This window comes from Melospiza melodia, chromosome 1 (assembly GCF_035770615.1).
Source record: "Melospiza melodia melodia isolate bMelMel2 chromosome 1, bMelMel2.pri, whole genome shotgun sequence".
Taxonomy (NCBI): Eukaryota; Metazoa; Chordata; class Aves; order Passeriformes; family Passerellidae; genus Melospiza; species Melospiza melodia.
Genome location: NC_086194.1, coordinates 133,969,157 through 133,996,659, shown reverse-complemented (window position 1 = coordinate 133,996,659; position 27,503 = coordinate 133,969,157). Strand labels below are relative to the sequence as shown.

Sequence of the window (27,503 nt, the reverse complement as noted above, 5' to 3'; positions counted from 1 at the left end):
CAGCAGCATCTGCTGCTGCTGCACGCTGCAGCTCCTGCCTGGGAGCCGGCTCTGCTGCCAGCACGCCTCTCTGAGGGCGCAGGTGCCTCACATCCAAACTCCTAGGTGGTCAGTGGCACTTCCAGGAGCCAAGCAAGGCGGCTCTATTCTTTTCTTTTCCTGTCAAGAGCACCTGTTTGAGGACTGCGCTTCTTTTCCTGGACTGAAAGGTATTTTTTGTCATTAATGTGGCTTTTCTATGAAAGCAGGTATGGGATCAAGAAAATATAACTCAGGGCAGGATGTTAAAGAAGATGTGCAGAGAGGTGGTGGGTTTCTCTGTCTCCTTCCCCTTTATAGCAGAGCTTAGGCAGTGAGGAGCCCTTGTTAGGATTGAGTTTGACTTAAAATATGAAAGACAGGAAAGACAGGGTTAAAGTGTGGGGGTGGTTCTGAGCTGTTCCCATCTGGCTTGCTTCACTATGCAACCTTTGAAAGTGGAGGAAAACTTTCCTTGTGCACTTGGAGAAGCAGCATTATGTACCAAGATGCAAAACTTGAAATCCTTTAATATGAATGTGATTTGCTTAAATATCAGCTTGGCAAATTACAGTTTCCAGCACAGCAGAGCTCCCCTTAACACATACAAGTTTCAGAGGTCCTAATGTTCTGTGGCTGTAAAAATACTTCTCTTTCTTTCTCTCTCTTCCCTCTTTCCAGCATACTTGCCTCCTGCTGTGTGCCCTCCTCCTGGTGTCGGGCTGTGCCCCTATGGATGCCCCCATACAGATTTTCCGTGAGGAGCCAGACTCCACCTGCTCCCCAGGGCCCTGCCGGCCCCCCAGCACCAGCAGCAGCTGGCTCCCGGGCTGGCCAGACTATGACACCAACGCCACTGGGGCCTTTGGGGACGGCCAGCACAACCACACCAGCATCTCCCCCGCCATTCCCATCATCATCACTGCCGTCTACTCGGTGGTCTTCGTTGTGGGCTTGGTGGGAAACTCCCTGGTCATGTTTGTCATCATAAGGTAAGAGGTTTTGGGTACCGGTTGGAAGAGGCACAAAAGACCGTCCCTAACTTTGTCAGGGTGGGGGAGAGGGTGGATTATGGAAGCCCTACGGTGAGGAGCTGGAAAAAAGCAACTGAAATGACCCAAATCTTGTCAGTCTCAGTGGTTTGTCTGCACTTGTGTTAGAGAGAGAAAGGACGAGCTGGTGAAATGTGATAAATCCTGCAGCCTGAGGGAAAGCGCATTGTGCCTGGAGTTGTGTTCATTGGCTGCCCTCTAGGGATGAGATGCTGCTGCATCCGAGGGAAAAAAGCTCGAGTGAAAGAAGGAAACTTGTACAAGGCAGCTTTTATTTCCACTGTGAGGAGACCCCGAAGGACAGCTTATGTGTCCAGTCATGTGGACAATGATCCATCATTGCCTTGGCACCTAATGTTTTTTTTTAACAAGGAGGAAAAGCCAGGAAATGATAAAGATAGGAGGAAAGGCTTAATGTAAAGCAAGGGATGATTTTTCTCTGTTTAGCAGTGTTTAACTCCAGTTGCTGTTGAATTGAAGAAAGTAGAGAAAGTGCTGAAATACCTTTTCCATGGTTTTCAGGAAAGAGGCAAAACCTTTGTGTCTGTGTTAATGAAGATTTCAAACTAAACCACTTGGTGAAATGCACTGTTACTTATGCTTGCACTTACACTTGTGTATTGGTGAATATTTTAGTTTGCACTGGGCTTCCTCCTCTTTCTGTCCTTTTCATTTGCAATCTGTAGGCATGCTTGGATAGTGCTGTTTAGCAGGGTGATAATGAGCAATACAGGGCACTGAAATCATGCAACTTCTTGGACTCTTTCTCCACAGCCTGTTTGAATTCTTATAAAGTTTCTGGGGAAAAAATCCCAGAACTGTGAAGTATTCATTGCTCCAATGAAATCAGCTTGTACATGGAAAAAAATTGAGGTATTGGAAGGGATTCTCTTTTGTAAGGGATGTATGATAAGGGTCAAGAAATTGCAGAATGATAAGGTAATTGTCAGACTTGATAAAAGGGGAAGTTATGAGAACCACTGAACTTGTTGATAAGGTACTTAAAAATGATGGGTTATAATCAGGTGAATACCCTTGAATAATGAAAATAAATTTACTAGTCAGTGCAATAAAAAGAGATGCCCGTGGTCAGCTCAGAAAAAGTGGTCGGCTCCAGTTTTGTGATGTGATTTTTTACCCCTGCATGCCCTTTTGACCTTCATTCAGGGTAGAGATTTAATTTATTTTTGCATTTCTCCTTCAAGAAAAGAGACTCCATGCTTGACAATTACACAGCTGCAAAGGCAGAAATTTTCTAAGCCATCAATCAGTAACAAAGAAAACTGATTAACTGGCCTGGGCACGGGAAATAACCCCAAACTTAGCCCTAGAAGTTAGCATGTATAGGTCATACTGGTGCGCATATATTTGCTTTTTTCTCTTCTTCTGCTACCCTCCTAAGACTATTTTTGTAAGGCTCTAGATAGCTATTGCTCACTTTCCTTCTAGTTCCTACATTAGCCTTTCCTTGAATTTTTTTGTTTTATCTCTTAATTACAGGGTAAAAAAAACCAAACAAACAAAAAACCAAATATGGCAAAAACACCTGTTGTTTTTTTGGGGGGGGAGGTGGTTGTTTTTTTTCTTTGTTAGATTTCTCTCCTAGGCTTTTTGTGTGGCAAATGCAAATCATTAGCTGAAGTGCAGGCAAATACAAGCCAGCAGTTCTTGAAATATTTCAAACATTTGCGTGAGAGGTTTATATTCTTCATTTTTGTCCGAACCTCTCATGTCCCTCCATTTTTTCCTCACATATACTCTCTGCATGAGTATATGTGAAGTATCTCAGGGTGGATTTTAATGACCCATGAACAATGTACCCTGCAGTGATGTCTTTTGTGAGGAAAGACAAGGTCTGTGGGAAGTTTGGGAAATAAGATGGTAGGGAGAGGCAGATCCTGTCCCCCAGCCATCCCACAATAGCCCCCCTCCAGCTGCCACAAATCTAAAGTGGGATGAGTATATACTGAGGCTCTTTTTTACCTTCCAGCTGAGTACAGGCTTTCTCTGAGGATCTTTGCTGCCATTTCTCAACTCTGAATTCCAGATCTGCTCTTCTCCTAATCCCCTTTAGACAGGCAGACAAGGCAGGCACGACTCCTCTCCCTTTGCTCATTTAAATGTATAATATTGTTACAATAGTTCAGTTGGGATTATTATAATAATCATCTAGCCCAACTGCTGGACACTACAGGCCTGACACTGGTTCACTTTTTGGGTGACAAAAAAAAAAAGTTCCTCCCTCTGTTCTGAGATTTTCAGTCAAAGTACTGAAGCGTCAATGCTGTGGTAGATTTAGGAGATTCCAGAATCTTGAGATGCCTCAGAAACAGGGTCAAATTCAGCCATAGCCTGTGGTATAGGCAGGCCTTGGCCAATTTCTTGCTTTAATACCACTACAGGACCGGTTTTGCTACTTCTGCATAAGGGCTGCTAAAGCTCATGGACACCAGTGAGTCAGCATCTCAGCAGCTTGTGCAGGGGGTGCTGGGTGAATGAAATCTCTTACAGGTGGAGTGTTCTTCCACTGAGAGGGAAAACTCAGAGTTTCCTCAGAGGAAAAAATAACAGGAGAATGCCACTTCAATCACATGTAAAAACTCCTGACAGAAAAGTAGCTGAGTTTGATACAGCTCCTGTGAAAAGAGATTTGTGCTGAATCTGACTGGGAATGGTCCTTTAGTACAGCGTCGACCGCGCGGCCTCTTAAAGTATTTCTCAGGAGACCTGGATTCTTCTCTTGGTTTTACTATGAAGTTTCAACACCTTCTCCTGTCCTGATCAGTTCACTTCATGGTTTCCTCACATGTAAAATGGAAATGGTGGTATTCACTGTCTTTAACCACACAGCAAAAGTTAGATTTAAAAGCCAAAGTCTAATCACTAAAGCTTATAACAGGGCAAGACCAGGTCTATCGTAAGCACCCTGGGCTCCTCAGACACACATAGAGTGGTCATTTTGATGTGCAGAAAAAGCTCTGTGTTGAGCAGACGGGGCACTGGCACTCTGTTCCTGCCCGTGGCTCTTGGCTCTCCCATTGTGGGTGGGTTGCAGGATCTCTCCCTGTGTCTGGGTCGGCACGTGCACCATCCCAGAGGGCTCTGCTGTCAGCTGGTGCATGGACACTCTGTGCAAGCCATGGCATGAGGGGTGTAATGCTGTCCTGGGGCTGCTGCCTGTCCTGGGGAGAGAGTAAGAGAAAAAGAAGGCGTCACATTGCTTCTTGTACTGGTGGAAAATGTGGGCACTGTGTGGGAAGCACAGTCCTCCCCTAGGGAGGAGGAGGGGAAGCAGGAAATGGGCTTGCAGATACCTGGTAAAGCTGTCTGATCTCACCTGAGGAAAGTCCTAAAGCCGTGTGGTTCTTGGCATTAGCAGAACCTACCTCTGCCCCAAACCTTTTATTTTGAGATTAGCTTTTCCTCTGAAGTCTCAGAAGATATTTTTGGAAGTAAGTTGGCTGAAAGGGATAAAAAACCTATTTGTCCTTGGAAGCAAAATGGCTTTTTTCTCAATTATTCTTCCTCATTACTTTTTTTCTTTAAAATTTAGGACTGGCTGTAAGCAAAATCATAGTTTCTTGTGACAGCTGCAGGGAAGAAAATCTCCTGACTAAAGTTACAGCTTTAACTAGGATCTGCACTTACCAAAACCATAAACATACTCTGACAGAACTTTGGGAGGTGCTCTCTCTTACCCTCTCCAGATGCCCTTTTTCTATGTATTTATCTTACCCTCATTGTTCCTGAAGTAATTTACTGAGACCGACTGATATCAACAGGATCCCAAAGAGCCAATCCTATATTCTTTTAAAATTATCTTTCAAGCTTCCAGTGAACTGAATAATTTTTACATTCAAGAATTTTTAAGAAGAGGTTGTGTTACAGATATGTAGATTGATTCCTAAGGGAAAAGAGAAACCTTCTAATTCTCTGCTTAGTTTAATGTTGAAGAAAGCGTTTTACCACTAATACATTTTTGTTCTTATATTCATTGAACTGAAGAGCATTTTACCTAACAGGAAGAGTGTTTTAAGGAATGTCATATAAAATTGACTCCTTTCCAGATTGCTTTTAAAATTTCTTCATCATTCATTCCAAACAAGAATGAAAATATTTTTTTTAAAAAGTACACAGCAATGAAATGGATTCAATACATTGGTTTAAATTAATAATAGATTTTGATACCATCAAAAGATCACTTGTTAAATAGCTTTAAATTATTGTCCTAATTTCATTAAATTATATTTGGAAAGAATATTGTTCTGAAATGAAAATTTAAGCTCCAGAAGAATTGACCCAACTGAATTAGCTGTTCCCTATTGCTGGCAGTCTGCATGATTTCATTCTTTTATGAAATCAAATCAAGGCTTTGACTGCTAAAGCAGAGGGTGAACTGTACTATACTTTATGAAGTTTAGGACTTTTAACCTTTCCTTTGCTAATCAAAAATCTGACAGCTTACTACTACCAGCAGAGAGGCATCAAATGGATTGATAGCAATTCATCACGGATTTCAAAGAGCATTTAGCTGCACCTCACTGAATGGAGGTAATTTTGATCAGTTCTGCCGCGTTAGTTCAAACATGACATAATTTCCATCACTACTTTGAAGAGTGATCATTACCAAAAGCTTTTACAGATGGCACAAAGAGCAAGGCAACAGGAAACATGAAAGAGCACAGGCCTATAGAAGAGTACCGATAGTTTGAAAACAGAGACCATTTAAACAAAATGTTACTATTTCTAATACATTTGAAACCCAGCTAGACAGTGACCAAGTGAGACCTGGGATTTATAAGCTGACAAGGAATCCAACTCATGGTCATGCTGTGATAACAAGAGCTGATACTGAAAATGGGCAGGGAGAGAGGAAAGGCTTGAAAGGAATATTTACCACAGACAGTATTAAAGAGAGGCTATAGCTTATACTGAATAATGTGTTTGGCTTCTGAAAAGTAATTTGGTATCCATCCAGACGTTTCCGCTGGGCTAACAGCCAGGTAATCATTTAGTTCAGAGAAAGGCATAACTGGAATCAGTGTCTGGTAGCAAGATGAATTACAGAGAAGCTTTTTCAACTGAAAGAAAGTGAAAACTTAGAAGAACTTTCCAGTTTGGCTGCTGGCAAGGCAGGAAGCTTGAGATAACTTTGCTGTTGTCAGATGGGAGAGTGGTGGGTAGGTAGCCCATGATCCTGGAGGAAGCACAGGGAGGAAGCGCAGTAAGGAGATGGTGTTGGGGGTCACAGACTGGCTAAGAAATGAGGGAAGAGTGGGGACCTTTCAGTTAGGTTTTTTTTTTTCTGAGAAAGTATTTTGAATTTGCTGAAAGGGTGTTGTAAAAGGAAATTCTTAACTGGGTGAATTGGATTCCTGGGACACATTAGGAGAAGGGAAAATAATCTTCCTGTCTTGCCTACTCTCACTGTTTAAACTGTGATTACTTTGTCCCTTTAAATTAAATTCTCTGAAACAGATGGGTTCCCAAGAAGAGTTTTGATTCCAGCTATATATTTCTTTCTGAAGAAAAAGCATCCAGCTACACTTAACTTCCAGGAAGTATACTGCAGGTCTCCATTTTGGTCTCCTCTTCTCTAAATATCAGATAATTCTCTCAAAGTGAGGAATCTGTGCTCTTCTTCTTAAGGAAGACATTGTGCTTTGCTTATTGCTATCTTCTTTTGTGAATTTAGAGAGATATGAGGAAAAGGCAATAGGAATATCGTTCTGTCTACAGACAGGCATGAGTGCACAAACTAGATTAGTTGTGGGGAAAGGGTGTATGCAGATACAATGAGGATATTGGAAGAGGGATGTCTGACCATGATGGCATTCCACAAAATGTAAAAATGATATAAATAAAGAATATGTAAAGGTGCACAGCACTTAAAAAAAAAGTACACAAAAATTAAATTGATTTAAGATATTGGTTGAAATTAACACTAGATTTTGAAAACACCAAAATATTACTTGTTTATTTGCTTTAAATTGGCATGGTTCTATTGGGAAGTTGTCATGCTAGGCTGTGAATTACCTTTGAAATATTTATTTCTCCCAAAGCCAGAGGGTTCAGCTCTCGTTAGATTCACCTTCTAATTCTCATGAAAGTTAAAATTAATTTTAGGCAGTTTCCTGTTTTCAGTTTTGAGACATTATTTTAAATGAAATCTCTATGTTCTTTTCATGAGTATGAGAAGCCAGCTTTATTCAGTGTATAAATTTGCGAATTGTGATAAGAAAGTAAGCAAAACCTTTGTGTTTTCTCAATTTCTTATACCAGTCCACCTTGGTAACATGCAGCTGCTCATCTCTGCTCCAGAAGTCAGCAACACATTAAGAGTGAATGTCTAGAATTTCCAAATTTAGCTGTGCTGCATGTGAAGCACAGAGGATATTACATTTGCTAAATGCACTTCCCACTGCATTGTTGGTAGTCCAGCCACTGTGGCTACTGTTGGGCAACTGGCAAAAGCCTCCTCGGGTAGTGACAGATGAGAAACTGCATGGTAGGATTAGTCCATACATGCTCATTTAATGCTCACACTCAGAAAAGTTTTGTTTTACCATGCTGCTGGATGATGGACTGCATCAGGACTTACTGTTGGACTCACCTTTCGGAATGACTGGTTTGTCAAAGTGGGCGGGAGAAGAATATTTTCACCAGGAAGCTACAAGCTGTGCTCTTCTGTTGACTGTAATTTAAAGTTTTCTGCATTTCACTGGAATTGTCTCCTTTAGGAACGTGTGTGTTCAGCTGGTCTGTGCTGTGGGCTTCATGAGGCAGGTGAGGAAAACAGATACATGGGAGGAGTCCAGAAAAAGCCTCCCAAATGCCTCCTAAGAGGGACTGATGACCTCTCCCTGAGCTGGCTCACTGATCTGTGCATTTGCTGTCTTACCACACAATTCTACACTTGTTATAGAGCAAAGTCCCTTGTCTCCCATTGAACCTTATTATGGGAGTGTTGACCCGAGATTTGGGTCTCCACACTTCTGAGTGTGTAGGTGTCCCATAAAACACTCCAAGCTGTGTCAGTTGTTATTCATCCCTGTGCCAAAATGGAGACCATTGTTTTGGGAAGAAGAGTGATAACCACATCCCAAGACCCCTGAGTAAGTGGTTTCTGAGCTCTTTCCTTTTTTGTATCCTGCAGAAACATCTAGGGGAAGCAAACATTCAACAAACTGTTGTCTGCTTCCAACAAGGAAAGAAATACCCTGAGAAATCTTTTCCTGGGGCTATTATCCCTATTTCCTTGAGCAATGAGGTCTGTTCTCCTTACCAGGCAATCTCTGCTCTACTCAATTCCCTCTCCCATAAAACCATGGGAAGCACTTTGCCAAAGGAGTCCATGTACTTTATTAAAAAAAAAAAATTCTTTCAAGAAAAAGGAATATCAGGAAAGGTCGATGTTACCAGAGAGAGAGATTCAATGTTCATTAGAGCAATGTACTTGTGACAAGTAAAAAGGATTAGAATGGTCTGGGAACCCCTGGGAACCCCCCATGTCAGGACTGGTCACTGAGAAACATCTGCAGCAGCATCAAGTTTTTCAAGAGATAGAATGGTTTGACTGACAAGGTCAGTATCCATCTCTACTTATAAATAGAGAGCAAAAAAATCTGCTACATATTCTAAGCTAATTGTCCAGGCTCTTTCATATTGTTATTAGACATAATGGTTTCAGATAAAGTACCAATTTAGTGAAATTCTGCATTCTCACTGATTCATTTTCAGCTGCAGTGATCCACAGCGCCTTGACCTCTGACCTCTCCTATCAAAGTCATGGAAGCAGAAATTTCACAGTATTTTTTTTCTACCATTTTACAGTTTCTTGCAAGAGAGGCTTTTGAGCTCACATAAAAAATATTAAAAGCCTTCATCATAGAAGGAGAAAGATTAGTTCATTTTTGTTAAGTAGTGTGAATTTTCTTCCACATTGACCACTACATACATGGACTTGAACTAATTCAGAGCCTGGTTCTTCAGCTCAGGAAGAAAACCTTCCACATCCAATCTAAATCCACAAGATTAAATCTTGTTCAGGCTCTGTTTAGGGCTAGTGCAGGGAAGAAATTGTAGTGGAAAATTGTAAGGATTTTAACTATACCTTTTGACATTCACATAGATTATGCTGTCTGGGGGAAGAATAAAAGACAAATTTATGCTTTTCTTTTTTGAGCTGCTTTAAAATTGGTATCTTTAGATGCTTATTAGTAAAAAGAATTCCACTTTATGATGTAATTTTGTAGACAACAATTTTAGGTCCTAAAAGATTTGATTAAGACAGGCAACCATTAAATATGTGCAGTAACAAGGTTTTCCTTTAAATAAAGTGTCATCTGAGATCCTCTACTGCTAAAAAGTGGCAATTTAAAATATGATAATGTCATATAACCCAATACAAACATGACAATTACAGCATGTTAATTTTTATATTCTTTAAATGACCTTAGCCTTCATTTCATATTGGCATAAGATTTTATATTGGATTATGAATATCCAAGAGAGACCTGAGCCATCCTTTTGACATGGTATGAGTTTGGAATAGATCCTCCTGGATTTTTTCTGTTTTTTTCTTCCTGTTCTGATGCAGTATTATACTGACTATACTCAGAATATAGCCTTGAGATTTAGAGCTTTCCTGACTAAGCTTTTCAGCTGCTTGATCTCCATATACTTCATTCAGAGGAACCTAGTGGAACAGAGCCTGCATCCTGCTGATAGGTGTTTTTGCAATTTGCTTTAGATGTGCTTTAGCTCTAATTTTCATTCTCTTACCCAGGTATCTGTGAAAAACCTGTGTTTGCTATTCCTCATTATTTTATGCTTTTGTACTTTCCCTCTGCATCTGGAGAAGTATATTTGTAGTATATTTGATGTAGTATATTTCTCATCTTCCCTTTGTAGTATATTTGTTAGTTATGCTCCCTTCCCCATCCCTTATTTTACACTGCAGGGAACATTTCATTACTCCATCCTATTACATGAAAAAAGTTTGACCAGAGCCTCTTTCTCCCCTTTTATCAGCTTTTCTAATGTTACTAAAATCACAATTCTCTCCTCTCTTTGAGATAATAACTTTAAGGGGCACTACTAGCAGATCTTTTTCTGAAAGCACACCAGAGCCTTAGTAGCATGTTTCCCTCTTCTGTTACCACAATTTCATTGATAGCATAGGCTGGAGGTGTGATTTTTTCTTATTTACTGTCTTAAAAGCTTGTCTTAAAAGCATGTTCTACTCCAGGGAAAAGAACAGTAATGATGAGTTGACTGAGAAACACAGGGAAAATTTCTAGGGGTCAGTGTAAAGTCAGTCTCACAGAACTTTCTGGTTTTGGAAAGTGAATGATTCCTAATAGCTTTGAGAATTTTACTTTTGATATGAAAGTAAACAGAATTTAAAACTTGCTCCTTAAAAATATCATTACATACCCATCAAAAAAAAAAAAAAAAAAAGCATCCATATGAAAGTGCTGTGTTTCATCTTGACTGTTTTTCTGCTGTTTTGATATATCTTCTAGTTTTTAGTTTACAGAGGCTTGAGCCCTGCTTATAGCTTTACAAGTAATCTTGAAATCCACCAGCTTAAGTGATCAGATTTTTTCTGCTGCTTGAGATTAGATTCTAGCACCTGGTTTAAAAGAGGGACTTTCCATTCCTATGTAGTGTTAGAAATGTTGCCATTCTCTTAAGAAGTCCCTGTATCTAACAAACCATTTTTTAGACATAGGATTTCCCATGAGCAGTTAACACAGCCATGGTTTATAAATATTGTAATAGTCTTTGAAACTTGTACCTCAGACACTAAGAAATGCCATTAATTGCTACTGAGGCACTTATGCTGTAATTATGTTCAGATTTACCCTGTCCTGCTAAACTAATTAAAGCAGATAGAAATATTTTTGCTTAAATGAATTCAGATATTTGATCAAGAATTTTAACTTTGCAAAAGTAGACAAGATTCCCTTACACAATCACTGTTTTGACCTTGTTCAAGTGAGTGGAGAGTATGGTGAGATAACCCCAGACCACAAAATATTATTTCCTTCTATATTTTGGTGCAATAGAATGAGTTGTGGGAAAGCAGGCAAGTCCCTTATCTTATGAACTTTATCAGGGTCTGCTTGAAAGGGTCTGACAGCAAGAGCAGCCACTCTGTTACTTAATCTGGACCGTTGATTAAACCTGCAAGCACATATCTTCAGAGGCATTTAATAATTTTCAGGTGTTTAATTAAAAACATTCAAAGGAGTTTAGATGATTGAGTCCAGATTCTCAAAGGCATTTCTGAATTTTCTAAACTTCTAAATGAATGTATGACTTTATCTATAGTGCCTAATAACTTTAAAGGCCAATACCACATTTATACACAGGCCAATGTTTCCAGGCAAAAGTAATCAAGCTCTTTACTAGCCCAGTTTTATAGCACTTGTTTTCTATTTTTCCACTTAATCGAGGGAGGAGAAAAGGGGTAAAGGGTACTGGGAAAATATGGCATATAAAGTTGTAATAGCGCACACATAAAATAATTAAATTAAGGTTGCAAGGAATGGGAAATATGAGATATAAAGACTTTGAGATATTTGCTTTTCCAAGGCTAATAAAATCTTAGATATTTTCCCCCAGTTTTCTGATTTTCTTAAAGGAAACAAAGGTCAAGCTAGTTCTTCTATACTTTTTGAAAGCAAACTTTCCCTATCCAAACCCTTGGCGAAGTTTTTAAAGATCTACAGAAATAATGATTCAGGAGAATGATTACTTGTGTCACCTCTGCTTATCAAGGGTCATTTCATTTCCTCTGAATGTTCCTGTGTTAAGTATAGTAACTTGTATTTGACTGATGCAAACTCTTTGTAAAGCAGCAGACCTTGATTTGCAGGCATCAGTGGATGAAAAAATTACTCCTTTCTTTTTCCCCATAATAATCACCTTAGCTGTTAAGAAGCAGCTGTCAGTGTTTCTAAGCTGAATTTGTCTCTCTTAAGAGTTTTATGTATTTGTTCTTGTTATGCTTTTCTGCGTAGTCTGAAAGAACTCTTCAGTACCTGCTATTTTCTCCCTGTGAAGGTCTTCAGACACTGTAATCAAGTCACCTCTTGGTGGTTTTTTTGATAAACTAAATGTGCTCAGCTCTTTATGTCAGTTAGAGAATTTTCTCCAGTCCCTCCAGTCCCATTATGCAACCATTCCAGCTTTCCACAGTCTCCTTATTGCAATAGGAGCAAGACAGCAATTCCAAATATCATCAGTGACGTCCGCAGAAGTAAAATTGTCCTTCTACTATTCTATTTAATTTAATGGAAATGAGTCCATTTTAGTAGAGAGTTTTGAGTGTTTAGTGAACTTTTGTTTGGTCTTACAGCTGAGACACCCTTGAAGGTAGTATTTTTTCCTTTCTTTTTTAACCAGGAGGGAAGGTATTTGTCTGATATGTCCTGTATTTGCTTTTTTTCTAATAGTAAGGACTCATACTTGTGTTTGAACAGTGCCTTAAGGGCTATAATGTGACCTACAGGACAAAATTCCTCCTCTCCTGGAGGGTCTGTTGAGGAGATTGATCTAGTGGGGGGCAGAAGCCCAACTCTGACTGACGGTTCAGTATGTGGGTGAGAAGGATGTGTTCTCTCGTCCCTTGCAGATTTTTTTCCCTTTGCTTCAGACCAACATTTGGCTTTATTTCCTCAATAAGTCTTGATTAGAATGTTTTAGAAAACCTAATGTTATTTTTAACATTTCATATTATTCATAAAATCAAATTTCTGCCTGCATTTTTTAATAGCTAATTTACATATTGGGCACAATTTGACACCACTGCTTAATTTATTTTTAAAATATTTTTTATTCTACACATCAAAGTTTTGAAGGCAAATAACATTGTGTTATGTGATCATTGATTAAAGTGGTTAAATCTTATATTTCCACAGTAAATTATTAGTGGCGTATAGCAAAATGTAGCTATGTGTGTTTCTATGTGTGTTATGTGTGCACTTCTAGTTTGGACACACATCCAAAATATGGGACTGAAGCAGTTTTGAGAAAGAAAATCTCATTAAATCCAATGATGAATTAACAGCATGAGCAAACTATTGAGGAGAAGCATTTCAGCCAGGAGTGATAAGTAAATTCCCATGTCAGCAGGCTCTCCCATCTTCCTTTGTGTCCATCACAGAGAGGGAAGCAGTCCTCCACAGGCTGTCTCCCAAAACTGTCATTGGGGTCAAACAAAGCAGGATGTCATCTCAAAAACCAGATCCTATTATTCTATGCAGGCTGAGATTCCTACCAAAGGCTTACTTTTGATGAAATTAAAGAATGCAAGAAAAAATACTGCTATGACAGTTTTTTTCCCCACTGTGGTATCCTACTTAAACAATAGTCATCTTTTACATTATCAGTCATAAAAGAGAGGACTGGGAAAACCTGATGGTAAGAAAGGAGAAGAAATTGGCAAGGAAGGAACAAGGAAGGCAAATGACTAAAACTGTATCAGCTGGCATTGTAGTGAATTCAAGCAAGACAAGCTGGCCCAGCAAACATATCAATTAACTTGTTTTCTTACTGGAGAATGGCATAACAGTTTCTTCCACAAACCAAACCCAGAAATCTCACAATCACTGACAGATAGCTATGAGAAAAGGAAACAAAAATCATTTTGATAATTTCCAAATTTAACAGTGATATTTTCTTGTAGTGGGATTTGAGGAAAATTGAATTGATATTTGTCTAATTAGATTAAATGTACTCATACACCTGTTTTGCCTATGGTAAATAGCTCTAACTGCTAATACAGGTGTTGTGAGATTGAATAAAGTGTGTTCACTTTTATCCCAAGGGTCTTGCATTTGTTCGTGTTTCTATCACAGATGAGAAAAGACATAAAAAACCCCAACCAGGGCAAAGCCTGACTGATGAACTGTTACTATCTGAATGGACATAATCATATCTTGTAGTGATAAAGCCTTACTTTTTTCATTCTGCAGGTACACAAAGATGAAGACAGCGACCAACATCTACATCTTCAACCTGGCTATGGCAGATGCACTTGTTACCACAACCATGCCTTTCCAAAGCACCGAGTACCTGATGAACTCCTGGCCCTTTGGTGATGTGCTGTGTAAAATAGTGATTTCTATTGACTATTACAACATGTTTACCAGCATTTTCACGCTCACCATGATGAGTGTGGATCGGTACATTGCTGTGTGTCACCCTGTGAAGGCTCTGGACTTTCGTACACCTCTCAAAGCGAAGATAATCAACATCTGTATCTGGCTGCTGTCCTCATCTGTTGGTATATCTGCAATAGTTCTTGGAGGCACCAAAGTCAGGGAAGGTGAGTGCGAGCATTCAAAATGCAGTTTTTTATTTATCAACCGACAATAAATTGTAGGTTCAAATATTGATCAAAACTTATTTATTCCTTCTTTAAAATTAAACCTAAATTCCTGAAATTTTGAAATATATAGTAAAACATCGCAGTACAACATATAAATAATTAAAGCTCAGATGCCCACACCAAATAAAAGAACAAAATGCACTTTGAAGCACTGCCTCTGCTAGAATGAGACCATCAAAAACTACAAGCAGACAGCAGGGGAAAATTTTCCGGAGTTTAGTCACAATGGGCAAATCTAGAATCAATTTAGGTTGAAACTTGAAATGTGGGCTTAAGGTTCTTTTTGTAGATGTTGTGAGAGTAGTTCTAATGAAGTTCCAAGAGCAGAAACTAGAATTCTTGTCAGTTTGTTATCACAGAATTTGAAGGCAAAGAAAGAAAAAGAAAGTAGGAAAGGAAAAGTCAGTTGCATGAGAGAGAAAATTAAGGTAAATTATATATGACAGTATCTCAAGATCATATTTAAAAAGGGATGTGAATTTATATGGAAACCTGGAAAAGGTGAGAACAAGGACTGTCACAGGAAATGGAAATTCAGGCTATGGCAGGGAAACAGTTACAAGAACACAAAGTCAATGAAAACTGTATGCAGACCATGTGTAGGCTTTGCTTGAAATGCCTGTTCCATGAAGGACTGTGGCTTTAGCTCCTGCAGCTTCTGACTCATTACCCTGCTATGGGGTTAGTCTGATTTTGAGATCTTCCTTGAGAAAGAAGGGAGAGAAGCATTTTCTCACACATGTGCTTCATACCCACAGGTGTAATGCAGTACAGGGGCATCTCAGGATTTTCAAAAGCTGTAGACTTCTAATGGTGTCCTTGGGTTGGGATCATCCCATTACTGGATTGCTGGATAAAATACAGGCATTTATTTGGTAGGAGTCTTGTTTGAGATGTCAACAGCCTTTTGAAAAACTATTCATAATTTCCTGCACTATCAACCTTTTCTATTTAGAAAGGTTTCATTCCTCTTGAGACCAATGTTTACCTAAGGGCACTCTTTCATCTGGCAGAAAATAAATGCAGGATGTTAAGCTGTTTGACATAGACCAACGTGAAAAATCATTTCAGTAACAGCTGCTCAAGGGCTGATAGATCTGGCTAAAGATATATAGATTTTCTTGCTGTTAGTCGTCTGTTATGTAGGGGACAGAGAAGTCCTCTGGAAGCTCCTCTTTCAGTGCTTTGGGGGATCACGTGTCTTGGTCTGCAGTGCTGTAGCTCTTCTCCCCAGTAAAGTTTTGACAGGCTCTATAAAACGAGGTCTGCCTGGGGAAACATTAACTTCAGGTATGTTTGGAAGAGTGTCTTGCTACATACGAGATCTTGAAGGCCATGGGACACTGGCTCAGGCAGGTGTTTTGTTGGAGCCTGCTCAACTAACAGAATATTCCTGTCATTCAGTGTCAGCAGCACATTTAGATCAAGGGGCTCCTCTGAGGCCAGCAATGATTTAATGCCTTTTCCATGCCATGTAGAAGGCAGCCCTTTTTATAACTTATGAAGCAGAGGCTGGTAATACAGAACACAGCTGGGCTAAATGAGGTTGGAAATATTGGCAGCTGCTTGTCAGCTGCTACTGTTGCCCCCTGCTTGTCTGATCTAAGGTCTCTCTCGAGCATTTCGTGTCAATTACCTTGTCTGGTGTGCTCATGACTTGCTCTGATAAGTGCTGAAGTGGAAAGGCGAGGATGCTCCCCTTGCCTGACAGCTGGAGCTCAGGCCTGAAATTTGATATCATGTTGCCTCAAACAGTTGCTGTTTATACGCTTCAGGGCGTATAAACCTGTTGGGTTCGCATTTAAGCAACAACTGAACAGCAAATGGAAAATGATTATACTTGAGGTTCCCTCACCGTGCTCAGTTAATCCATTTTGTTATCACAGCTCAGAATTGCTCCCAGGTGTGTCCTTTAGATACATTTTTCCTGCAGAATAAATTTTACATCTGTGTAAATTTTCCTACTCTGGCCATAATGGAAGTTTTCTTGCTGAAGAATTGTTCAGCTACCAAAAAAATAAAGGTATAATATTAACTCTTCATATTGCCAGTAAGGATATGAAGGGTATGAAAGTGACACAATCAATATTGTATATATAAAATGTATGTTTCCTGAACCAATATTAAGATTAATCTTAAATGGTAGTTTATCAAGCCCATTATAGAATATATTTACACCAACTACCACATGGAATTCAGTGTTTTTCCTTAAATATATCAATATATTTGGAATATTTGTGCTTCCAAGTGGAAAATGTCAGTATGAAATCTGAAGATTATGACACTATTCATAAGTTCTGCAACTTTTCAGGCAGTAAAAATAGAATATAAATTGGATTTTATTATATTCCACTTCCAAAGTTCCAGAAAATTAATATAGTGTTATGCATTATGATCAGAGTTTCTATTGACTGTTTCCTACTTGTAAACTGGGAAAGTGCAAATGGATTCCACAAAGTACTATGCTATGACATTACATGTATCATATGCAATACATTAATAATAATGACTTTAGAATAAGATCTTCCATAGAAAGTATACTGCAATGAGATGCAAGATAATAATTAAGTTCGTATTCAATAATTTGGAATTCTAAAATAACATTGCCAACCAAAAATGATAGCAAAATATCATGAGGATGACCTAAAAATTTTGATAAATATGTGAAATTATGTCAATAGATCTGAAGAGGCCATTTCTTCTGGGAGCGGGTTTCAGTAAGTAGCTGGATGTGGTCTGGAGCAGCCATCCCTGACCACACTTCATTTTCATCCCACACATCTGGAGGCAGCTTTACTAATTTAGATAACACAGCTGCATCCTGATTCTATGTCATGGCTGCTGAGCCGTGATCTACTACAAATAGCAGTAATAATTGACAGGAAAACTTCTTTCAAGACGATTGTTGGCATTTCTAGAATGAAATCAGGTGAAAGCAAGTATGCTTATGAAAACCTACATCACAAAGGATTTAGACAAGTTCACTGAGTGTCAAGTCACACTTGTGCTGTCATCTGAGTATCCTGCAGTATCAGCCTAGAAAAATATGTCCTTTCCACGTTCAGTTTTCAGAATAATACATTTATTTAAAATAAACCCCAAAAATATTTAACATTTTTCGCTGTAAATGTTTTCTATTAAAATGTTTCTGTATTCAATATTGCCCAGTAACAGCTTTCTGATATCTAACCATGGAAATGTGTGTATGGCACTATAATGATAACTTCCTCTCCTAATTGTTTTTCCAAACAAGATATTCTCTGCAATATCTTTTTGATTTGGAAATCATTTTTATAGCAGGGAAATATGGCCTGATTTTTTTTCTGATGTGTCCTGATGGAGACAGATATGAAAAAGTGATGTGCAGGAGTATACTGAATCATTCCACTCTTAGATCTGAATCAATGAAAAACAATACATAATAATTTGTAGAGGAATGACAAACTCAGTAGGGAAAATGATAAAAAATCCAAAGAACTTTACAGGACAAAATCTAAGCTACAATTCAGAGTGAAAAATCTCTGTTAACCTGACTTATCTTCAGTAGAGTTAAACTACTGACAGTAGTTGTAAATTTACCCCTTCTCTTGCCTTTTCATTTGTCTTATTACTTATTTTTCCATATGTTTTATATGCTGGAAGGCTCTAATGAGTTCAGCAAATTAAGCTTCAAACATTTCATTCCTTAGCTTCCTCCTGTCAGATGAAATATTTCTGCTAAATACATTCAAGTTTCAGCCTGTGGCTCCAAATCCTGGCATGGGCAATGGGAAAGGGAGTGGACTGATCTCTGTGGCCCAGATCCTGCAGTCTCTGCACAAGCTGCATTTCCAATGGCATGATCTGCTAAAAGAGTAGCTGCCATTTTACTCCATGCACACATGTATTTTATTTGCTTCTATTTGACAGAAAAGAAGATGTTTCCATGGGTTTTTCTGAATGTAAGCATTTGTGTGTATCATAGTTATGCTGTGAAAGGCACATGGGAAAAGGTTATTACAAAATCATCATATATTGGCAAAATTTTCTTACTATCAAAACCTCCTTAAGCTTCTACCATTCATGAGACCAAAAATCTTTCTCCACCCACAGACAAAAACATATGTAATTTGATAATAATGATGAGATTTCTGCTCTGCTGAACATGGTACTTAGTCTGGTTTTAAATCTCAGTAAGATTCAAATAGAAACAACTTTACAGATTTTGTTTTTGTGCTCTGCTTTTTTTGATCCTCCCATGGGAAAGAAATTTCATACAATATTTTGCTTTTGAAAAAGCTCAAAACTCAGTAATTTCTAGACACAGCTGCATAAAACCAGTTTCAATGGTAACTGAAAGCTTCCTTGGAGTGATTTAATGGTAACTCCATTTATTACTATCACAGTACATGCTAATAACTTTTCCTAGGTTACGCTATGATAATGACATTGTTTAGAATATCTAATAACAAAGCAATTTTCTTCTTGCTTCCTTCATTTTTAGATACTGCTAGCACTGAATGCTCCTTGCAGTTTCCAGACAGAGATTATGTGTGGTGGGACATCTTCATGAAAATCTGTGTCTTTGTCTTTGCGTTTGTTATTCCAGTTCTCATTATAATTGTTTGCTATACTCTGATGATTCTGCGCCTGAAAAGCGTGCGGCTTCTCTCCGGCTCTCGGGAGAAAGACCGAAACCTGCGCCGCATCACCAGGTTGGTGCTGGTGGTTGTGGCAGTCTTTATCATCTGCTGGACCCCAATTCACATTTTTGTGCTGGTGGAGGCCTTAGGGGACGTGTCCCACAGCACTGCTGCCATATCCAGCTATTACTTCTGCATTGCTCTGGGTTACACCAACAGCAGCCTCAACCCAATCCTTTATGCCTTTTTGGATGAAAACTTCAAGAGATGCTTCAAGGACTTCTGCTTCCCCTTCAAGATGAGGATGGACAGGCAGAGCACCAGCAGAGTCAGAAACACTGTGCAAGACCCAGCTTACATGAGGGAAGCAGGTGGGGCAAACAAACCTGTATGACTAGTCGTGGAAATGTCCTCTTACTGTCCTCAGGAGAGGGAGGAGTCCAACGACCTGGGACTGACACAAATTACCACTGCAGTTTGAAATCGACTCACCCAGACAGACATTTCTGGAATATTTCAGAAATCCCAGCAGTTTGAACTAAAGCAAGTTTATTATTGATAAACAAAAATCTCCTGAAAATCGGCTCAAATGAAAAGGACCTGGTTGATGGTCAGGTTTTGGCACCATATCTGCTGTACTTGAGCCAGCACTAAAACACACTTTTGCAGAGTGAAGAGATAGTGTTGCACCAGGTGATTCTGGATAAGAATAGTTCTCACTCTTCTCTTTACAATATGTAACATTATAAAAGGCAACATTTGGTCATAAAACTGAGCTATACCAGAAACTTCTGCCCCAACAGTGATTGCTTCTAAACCACGGAGTTTGACTACTTGATCCTCTTTAACAGTGAAGAGTGTTAGGTTTCTGTGAACAATGCCACAGCTATAATCAATATTGTCCTCAATTAATATATCTGTAACCCTTGTTTGTGCTGTGAAAATCCAATTTGAGCATGACCTACCCACACACCAAAGTGATTTTATTGTGTCTGTGTATGGTAAAGCCTTTTGGCATTCAAAAATACTGGAATTTAATAGGAATTGTTATCACATGTTTAATCACCTCTGTGTAATGTTTTGTATGTGTGATTTTCCAAGATGGTCGTTTCTTTATTGAGTCTGAATAATATAATATGTATTTTCAGAGTGTATATTGAACAAGAGGCCAGAAAACTTCAAATGCTTCACTTGTTACAAAATTAATGAAAAGTTGTGTTACATTCATTACATGGAGGAAACACTCTCATGTGTAACTTGTTTTCCTGGATAATGTGTAAGCAGACTGAAATAAATATTTGACAAATTAGAAACAAGGAAAGGAGCACATGAACTAGCTGGATTGATACAATGGAAATTAAATATTACTGGATGCTTTAATGGCATTTGATGGAAAAAGATCCTGGTTTATTGATGCTGATATATTTTCTTTGATACAGTCCTATGATTTCAGTAATTTTCTCTGTTTTCCTGTGAAGATGGAGGTGTCAAGGCACAGATAAATAAGTTACTAGGTTGCTGAAGGTAAGTTCATGGTAAAATGGAGCCTAACTTCCAGTCTATAGACTTTTGTCTTCCTGATGTTATATATCACAACTCCCACTACTGCTGTTGCTGAAATTTGGCTCTCATTATCTTCACCCTGAACACATACACCATACATCTTGTTAATTTTGTTCTTTATACAAAAGAAAGAATAATGTGAGTGCCTTCATTTCATGGAAAATTTTCTCAGAAACACAATATGATTTGGTCCTATCAGACCAAAAATGCCTTTTGCACACCAGTAAAATAATGAGTTTTTTCTTGGACTAGCTGGCAGTCCAGTTCCTGTGGAAGTGCTGTAGAAATTCAGCCTTCTGCAGGACTTCCATATACCTTATTGCTAATACAGTCATGTATGTCAAATTTTTTTATATTAGTTTGATAAATGCTGCTATTGAAATATTCAAGACAACTCTTTCTGGACAAGCCTAGCACTTTCTGATTGTTTCTACATGAAGAATGATTAGCTGACCTCAGGATGCTTTCCTTACCTGGGGAAGTGAATGATGCTTACACAAGTGCTGAGTCTCACCTCCTATTCTGTCATTCATTCATTTTCTTAACATGCGTCTAGCTTTCTAAACTAAGTCCTGACCTTTAAATGGCCACAAAAAGAGAACATTTAAGGTAAAAGTTGAAAATCCAAGGTATTTATCAAGGTAAGAGCAAGTGAAATGGGAAAGAACTAGAATCTAATGAACTATTTTCATTCAAAATAACCTATGTTCCTGTTCATGACTTACCATTTGCATATGTAAGTTTGTGCTTGAATAGGGTTTTTGTTCTACACATTATGTGCAATGCTTTGTATTGTAATGAAAAATCAATGTTCTTAATTTGCAAAAAGAAGGCTTCTAATAATATTTTTGAGGTTTATGTTTTTAAGAAGGAGATCATAATTTCCATCACAGTGGGAGGAAATTATAACTTCCTAACAATTAAGCTTGCAAAATGTTATAAGAATGTGTCCTTAAGGTTTATTTCTGTAATTGAACATTAACAGCCCAATTAGTCTGAATGCAGTAGAAAAGTGTCTTGGAAGTTTTCTTGTCAAATTGAGCAGCTTACTGCACTTCACTGAAAAACAGCAGGAAACTGGCCAAGACATCTTTAACACATGAGAAAGTACATTAGAAATGATACCAAGCTTTTGCTCACAGAATCTGCTTCTAGATGACTGAATTCCCATGGCGAAGCAGTTCACTTACTTTGTGACTCCAAGCCAACGATTTTCTCTCTCTCTTGTGCTGGCCCTAGGATGCACTAAGGCAGGGTAGGACCCACTCCTGCCTGGCCCAGGAGCAAATCTGGGTGGGGAATGGGGCAGCAGGGACAGGATGTGCTGTACCATGGGCCCAGGAGGATGGGCCCAGGGCAGACACAGGCAGGCAGCCTGGAAATTGGTTGCACTTGCTACAGCCACTCTTACATCCCTTTCTTTTTGGAGGTTCCAAAAATTCGGTACTGCAAAAGCATGGTCATGGACCTGCTTGTGGGGCTAAATTCCAATCAGTCAACTAGTATGGGTAGCTAATATGTCACTTTCTGTGTTTCTACTTCTTTTAACTGAGAAATCTTTTATTTGGAAGATATACTTGGTGTTCTGGTTCAGGACAGACCAACACATAGCAGAGAAATGATGCTTACATGCTGAGAAACCCCAAGTGTTGTTAATGAGCAATATCTCAACATGATGAGAAATTCAGAGGAAAACTGAAAATGAAATTTTTGTCCTGTGAAAGGCAAAGGGAAAACACACCATTTTGAGCCAGATTTCCTCTTGGTTTTGCTAAATTAATGTAATCTTTGCAAAGAAGACAGGGAGATTGCGCTGGGATTTTATTTTCCTTAATTACTTATCAATTCTTAATCAAACTTAATAATTGGCTGTTGTCTTCCCAATGAAGTTTTTTCTTCAGAAGAAAATGTGGATTCAGCAAAATTGATTGAGTTTGTGGTACCTTATGTAATCTGTCAAATAAAAAAAAAAGTAATTGTGGCTGGATATTTTTTAACTGGATCTTACAGGAGTGCAATACAATATAGTGAGCACATCTATTCAGTGCCAGAGTGAGAGATTGGAAGATATTTCAACTGACTGAATCAAAGTATTTTGGCTTGGGCTCTTCTTTTTGCTGGACTGCATGTGGCTTGGGAACTGTTGCTGCATAAAGCCCTGACATGCAAGGTGGAATGATCTCAGACTGCAGATTTTGATCACTTAGTTAAAAGTGTTTTGATGTCCAGGTGTGGATAATGCAAGAGAGTGAGCAAACATTGAGAGCTGCTTCCTGGAGGGAAGCAGCTGAGAGCAGGAGCTGCTTTTCCTGCTGTGTTGGGTAAAACCTGTCACACTGTGTGCAAGGGCTGCTCAGCTTTAGGTTACACCACTGTGATTTAACCCCAGCTGGCAACAAAGAGCAATGGAGTCACTTTCTCACTGCCCATTCCTGCCCCTCCAAAAAACTTGTGGGTTGGGATAAAAGCAGTTTAATAATGGAAACAAAATAAAATGTACTGATATTGATACTAATGCTAATATTAGTAATAAAAAGGTGACAGAAAAATAAAACCCAGGACAGACACTTGATGTCCAGTACAATCACTCACCACCCACTGGCCAATGCCCAGCCCATCCCATCCCACACAGTGCCTGGCTCCTCTTGGCCAGCTCCTCCCAGTTTATACACTGAGCATGAAATCCTGTGGGATGGAATTATCTTTTGGCAAGATTGGGTCAGCTGTTCTGGCCATGCTCCCTCCTGTCCTCTTGTGCACCTGCCTGCTGGCAGAGCATGGGAAACTGGGAAGTCCTTGACTCAGGGTAAGTAAGCCCTGCTTAGCCACAACTAAACCATCAGTGTGTTATCAGCATGTTCTCCTACTAAATCCAAAACACAGGACTGTACTTGCTGCTCAGAAGATAATTAACAATAACCCAGCTGGAATCAGGACAACCATTTCTGGAAAATAATCATGGAAATTACCAGCCTGTTCACTCTGCTCTCCCTCCAATGTTGATTCGATAGTTGGCAGCAAATACAAGTTCTCTTATTCAGTTTCCAATTCTGTTAATACCAGTGGCACATCTCAGGTGGGCTTAGGGATCTACAGAGGGAAATACCCATCTCCTTCATCAACAAACAGGTCCTGGGGCAGACTGATGGCTGTAGGAATCTAGGTTGCTACTTCCCTGCTGAAAGGAATACCAAAAGTACCTACAGCTTTGTCCTCCACTGCAAATTTGTAGCAAACCCTGTTGGTAAGCCTCCTGGAGGTATTATTGTCTATTAGTGCTTTAAAGGTGTGAAGACTTGATAGTGGGTACATGGTATGAGAGAAAATTTTATTGACAGTGACAGCAGTTGCTTAGGAAAATTGTACAGAAGCTAGGAGACATGAAAAATGGAGGTTGTGAGCACTTGTGTACCTATGTATGGATGTACAAGATTTCTTTGTGCTTTTAATTTATAAACTCTGATTTTATATATTTTACTTCTATATATTATAAAGCAACCAATTTCTCTTCAAATTAGCTGAAATGTGTTTTAAAAGCTTTGAAAATCCAAACAATTTAGAGGGTCTTGATGTATGGAGATAAAGTAGACAGCTCTGGTACTGAAGTACAAAACATTTGGCAGAGTGGGAGAACAGTGCAAGGTAAAAGGAGAGTTTGGAAACTACTGTGAAATACTGCAAACTTTCTTGGTAGAGGCCATAATGTCCTGGAAGAAAAGTACTTATTACTGCTGATGCATTTCCTCCCAAAGTGTCTCTCATTAAATACTTAGCTGTCTGTCCAAAACAGCCCCTATAATTTTTTAAATACTTTCCTGTACAAGAAGCTTTTCAGAAAGCAACACCAGGAAGCAGACATGAAGGCAGTCTAATGATAGACCTGCAACTAAATCGTGCTCTTCAGTAAATGCTTACTATGGGAAAAAAAATCAGTTGACTATACTTATCTTCTATTTCCAGATATCTGAAAGACAGCTTTGAAAGTCTGCATCTGTTGGAAAAATATTTGATTGATCAGTGAAAATACTCTTATACTGTGAAGTTGTAATGTACTTGGCAAAATCACTCTTAATTATCCCTGGGAATGGCAGGATGCATTTTAGGGATGTGTACCTCCCTCTGTCTTCCCTGAAGAAGATTTTTTTATGGCCAATACTGCCCTAATTGAAAAATTCAGCAGAAAACTAGCATTAATATGGTGCCAGTTGTAGCAGGTAAGCTGGTATTTTGTGCTCTTGGAGCACTTTTTTCCTCAGTCTGATGTTTCTTATCTCTGTTTTGTGTCATGGTGCAAGAAGTGTCAGGAGTGGACAGCAGAGAAATTAGGCTTACCTAGTGTATCCTTCCCCCTCTTCTTTCAACTCCTACCTGAGTTCCAGTCTTCTTTTTTGGTGAAAAAATAATTAAAAAAAATACATAGAAATTATGTAGGCATAAAACTACTATCTGTAAATCCATTTGATGTTTTTTCCTTCTTTTTTTTTTCTTCCATTCTATTAACTCCTATATATGCCTAAAACTCAGAGATTACCTCCAGCTATATCAATCACATTAAAATATGGTGGTTTTGCTCATGGGAGCTGTCAGGTGTCACAATTCTGCCCCATATTTAAGTATGCATATACAGTGCTCCCTGGAATGGATTTTCTCTTTTCTTGTCTGACAGGGCAAAGTGACATTTAGCCACTCTATTGCACTTTGCAGTTGGTTCTTAATTGTGTTTGTGCATTTTAAAAGTGCTTTGTTGCTGATAGTGCCATAACCCAGATGCACATACAAATTGATTCCTCAGAGTGGCAGCCATAAATGTGAGAATTAATTATAATGATAATAGGATCACATAGAATGTTATGAAAATAATATTTTTCTTCACAAAATAAGACTTTAGTGTAATTTCATTCACTTAATGAAAATAAAAGCATGTGCTGTCTCTGGGATCAGGTGGAGAACAGAAGCCTTCTCATCCCAGGAGAACATTTCAGTTACAACCATGGGCTTTATTTGGTTTTATACAGTGAAAACCAAAAGCATTTAAAACTGCAATTTCCATATTCAACAAACCTTCTGCAACACAGAGGATTTTCCATGTGCATTTTCACAGTGCTTTCAGCTGAGCATTCGATACAAAGTTGAACCTTATGTGGTAGGACTCAGATCAGGATTCCAGCATGGTTTATGTGTCCTGTGTCCCCAAGTAAATGCTTTACTCCAATGCTATTTTCATCTGCTTGAGCACCAAATGGTAGCAGCTGCAACTGCTCTTGGTGTTGAAGCCCAAGAAGCTTGTGGGAAAATATCAATGCTGGACAACTCCCAGCCAGGGAATAACATGCAATGACTCCTGTGATTTCAGAAGGCTGAACAATTGCTCTATTAAGCTATACTATATTATATTGCATACTATACTAACACTATATTCTACTTAAGAAAAACCCGTGACCCTTACAGACAGTCACGACACAGCTTTGACCTAATTGATCAATCAATCCAAACAACCATCATCAGAGCCCAATTAACAAATCACTTTTGGTAAACGGTCTCCATAACACATTCCACAAGTGCCAAACAACAGGAGCAGTGAAGAGATAAGAATTCTTTTCTCATCTTTCTCTGAGCATTGTCACTGCCTTCCCCAGGAGAAATCCTGGGACGGTTGTGCCTGCTGCTCTCTGTGAAGACAGCTGTGGCCAGAGGAGAGGTTTCCAGACCACAACTCTCAGGCAAAGAAATGAGCTAAGCAAGGAGTTGTTTGGGTTTGGCACAGGCTTGGCAGTAAAAAAGGCAAAAAATGTGGACATGTATAGGCCTATAGATTTCTGTAGTACTAAATGGCAGCTGGGCAAAACACAGAAAGTGTGCTACTGTTGTAAAAGCTTCTGTTAAATTCTACCTATTCTTTAAAGAACAGCAGACCTTTCTCTCCACAGGCTTTGTACTAAGGGTAATTGCTCTATATGTGATAGAAATCACATTTCTGATTTCACTCTGATAGATGAATTTTAAACAGAGGATAAAATACAGTTAAGTCACATTGGCCTAATGACAAGCCCATGAAGATCACAGCTGCAACTCAAATCCCATTAGCATCAGATGAGTAATACAGAGCTCTTTTCATGACCTCACCTGCTTAACTCTTCATATCAGTTCTGGACAGAAGCAAACAAATTTGGAATCGTACATATGACATATACGTGATATACCAGAGTAGGTTCACTCATACAACCACTGTACAGCATGTATAATATTTTTTTGGTTTGTTTCTTAATTTGTATAGGAAAAGGTAGTATGGTTTTATAGTGTAATGTTTCTCATTTATGGGGCTTAAAAAAATTGGAAAAGCATTATGTTGTTCTGTAGCAAGTGTTGCTCATTATCTTACTGTTATTTGATTGGCAATATAATTACTTCCCCTGAGTCAAATCTGTTTTGCCCATGCCAATAATTTTTGAGTGTTCTTTCCCTACCCTTATCTCGACCCACAAGGCTTTTGTTATATTTTGTCAGCCCTGCCCAGTAGATGAGAATGATAGAGCAGCTGTGGTGGGCACCTGGTGTCCTGCCAGGGTCAACACACCACAGGAGACTGCTTGCTTTTGTTTGGGAGCGTAATGCATGCCAGAAGATGCTAGAGGAACATTTGGAACAGGCCATGGACTTTGCATATCTTTTCTGTTGATATATATCCACTATTTGCTAGACTTTTTTTTCATAAGAAAACACAAAATATGTTTTATTTTAGCTCTACCACCTACTTTTATTGCTCTTAAAAAAACACTCTGGAAAAACCTCAGGCAGGGCCTGGAGAGCAATTTTTTTAAAGTTATTGCTTGGGGAAAGAGGTCTTCG

At 38.9% G+C, this 27,503-nt stretch overlaps 1 protein-coding gene across 1 annotated transcript; it reads left to right on the top strand.

Annotated features, from left to right (window-relative positions):
* On the top strand, window positions 1–22,619 carry OPRK1 (opioid receptor kappa 1). Its single transcript, XM_063168715.1, has 4 exons — window positions 1–209; window positions 700–1,010; window positions 14,057–14,409; window positions 18,956–22,619. The coding sequence occupies exons 2-4, from the start codon at window positions 751–753 to the stop codon at window positions 19,486–19,488; spliced, it is 1,146 nt and encodes a 381-aa protein (XP_063024785.1). The 5' UTR covers window positions 1–209; window positions 700–750; the 3' UTR covers window positions 19,489–22,619.
* Window positions 22,620–27,503: the final 4,884 nt, after the last annotated feature.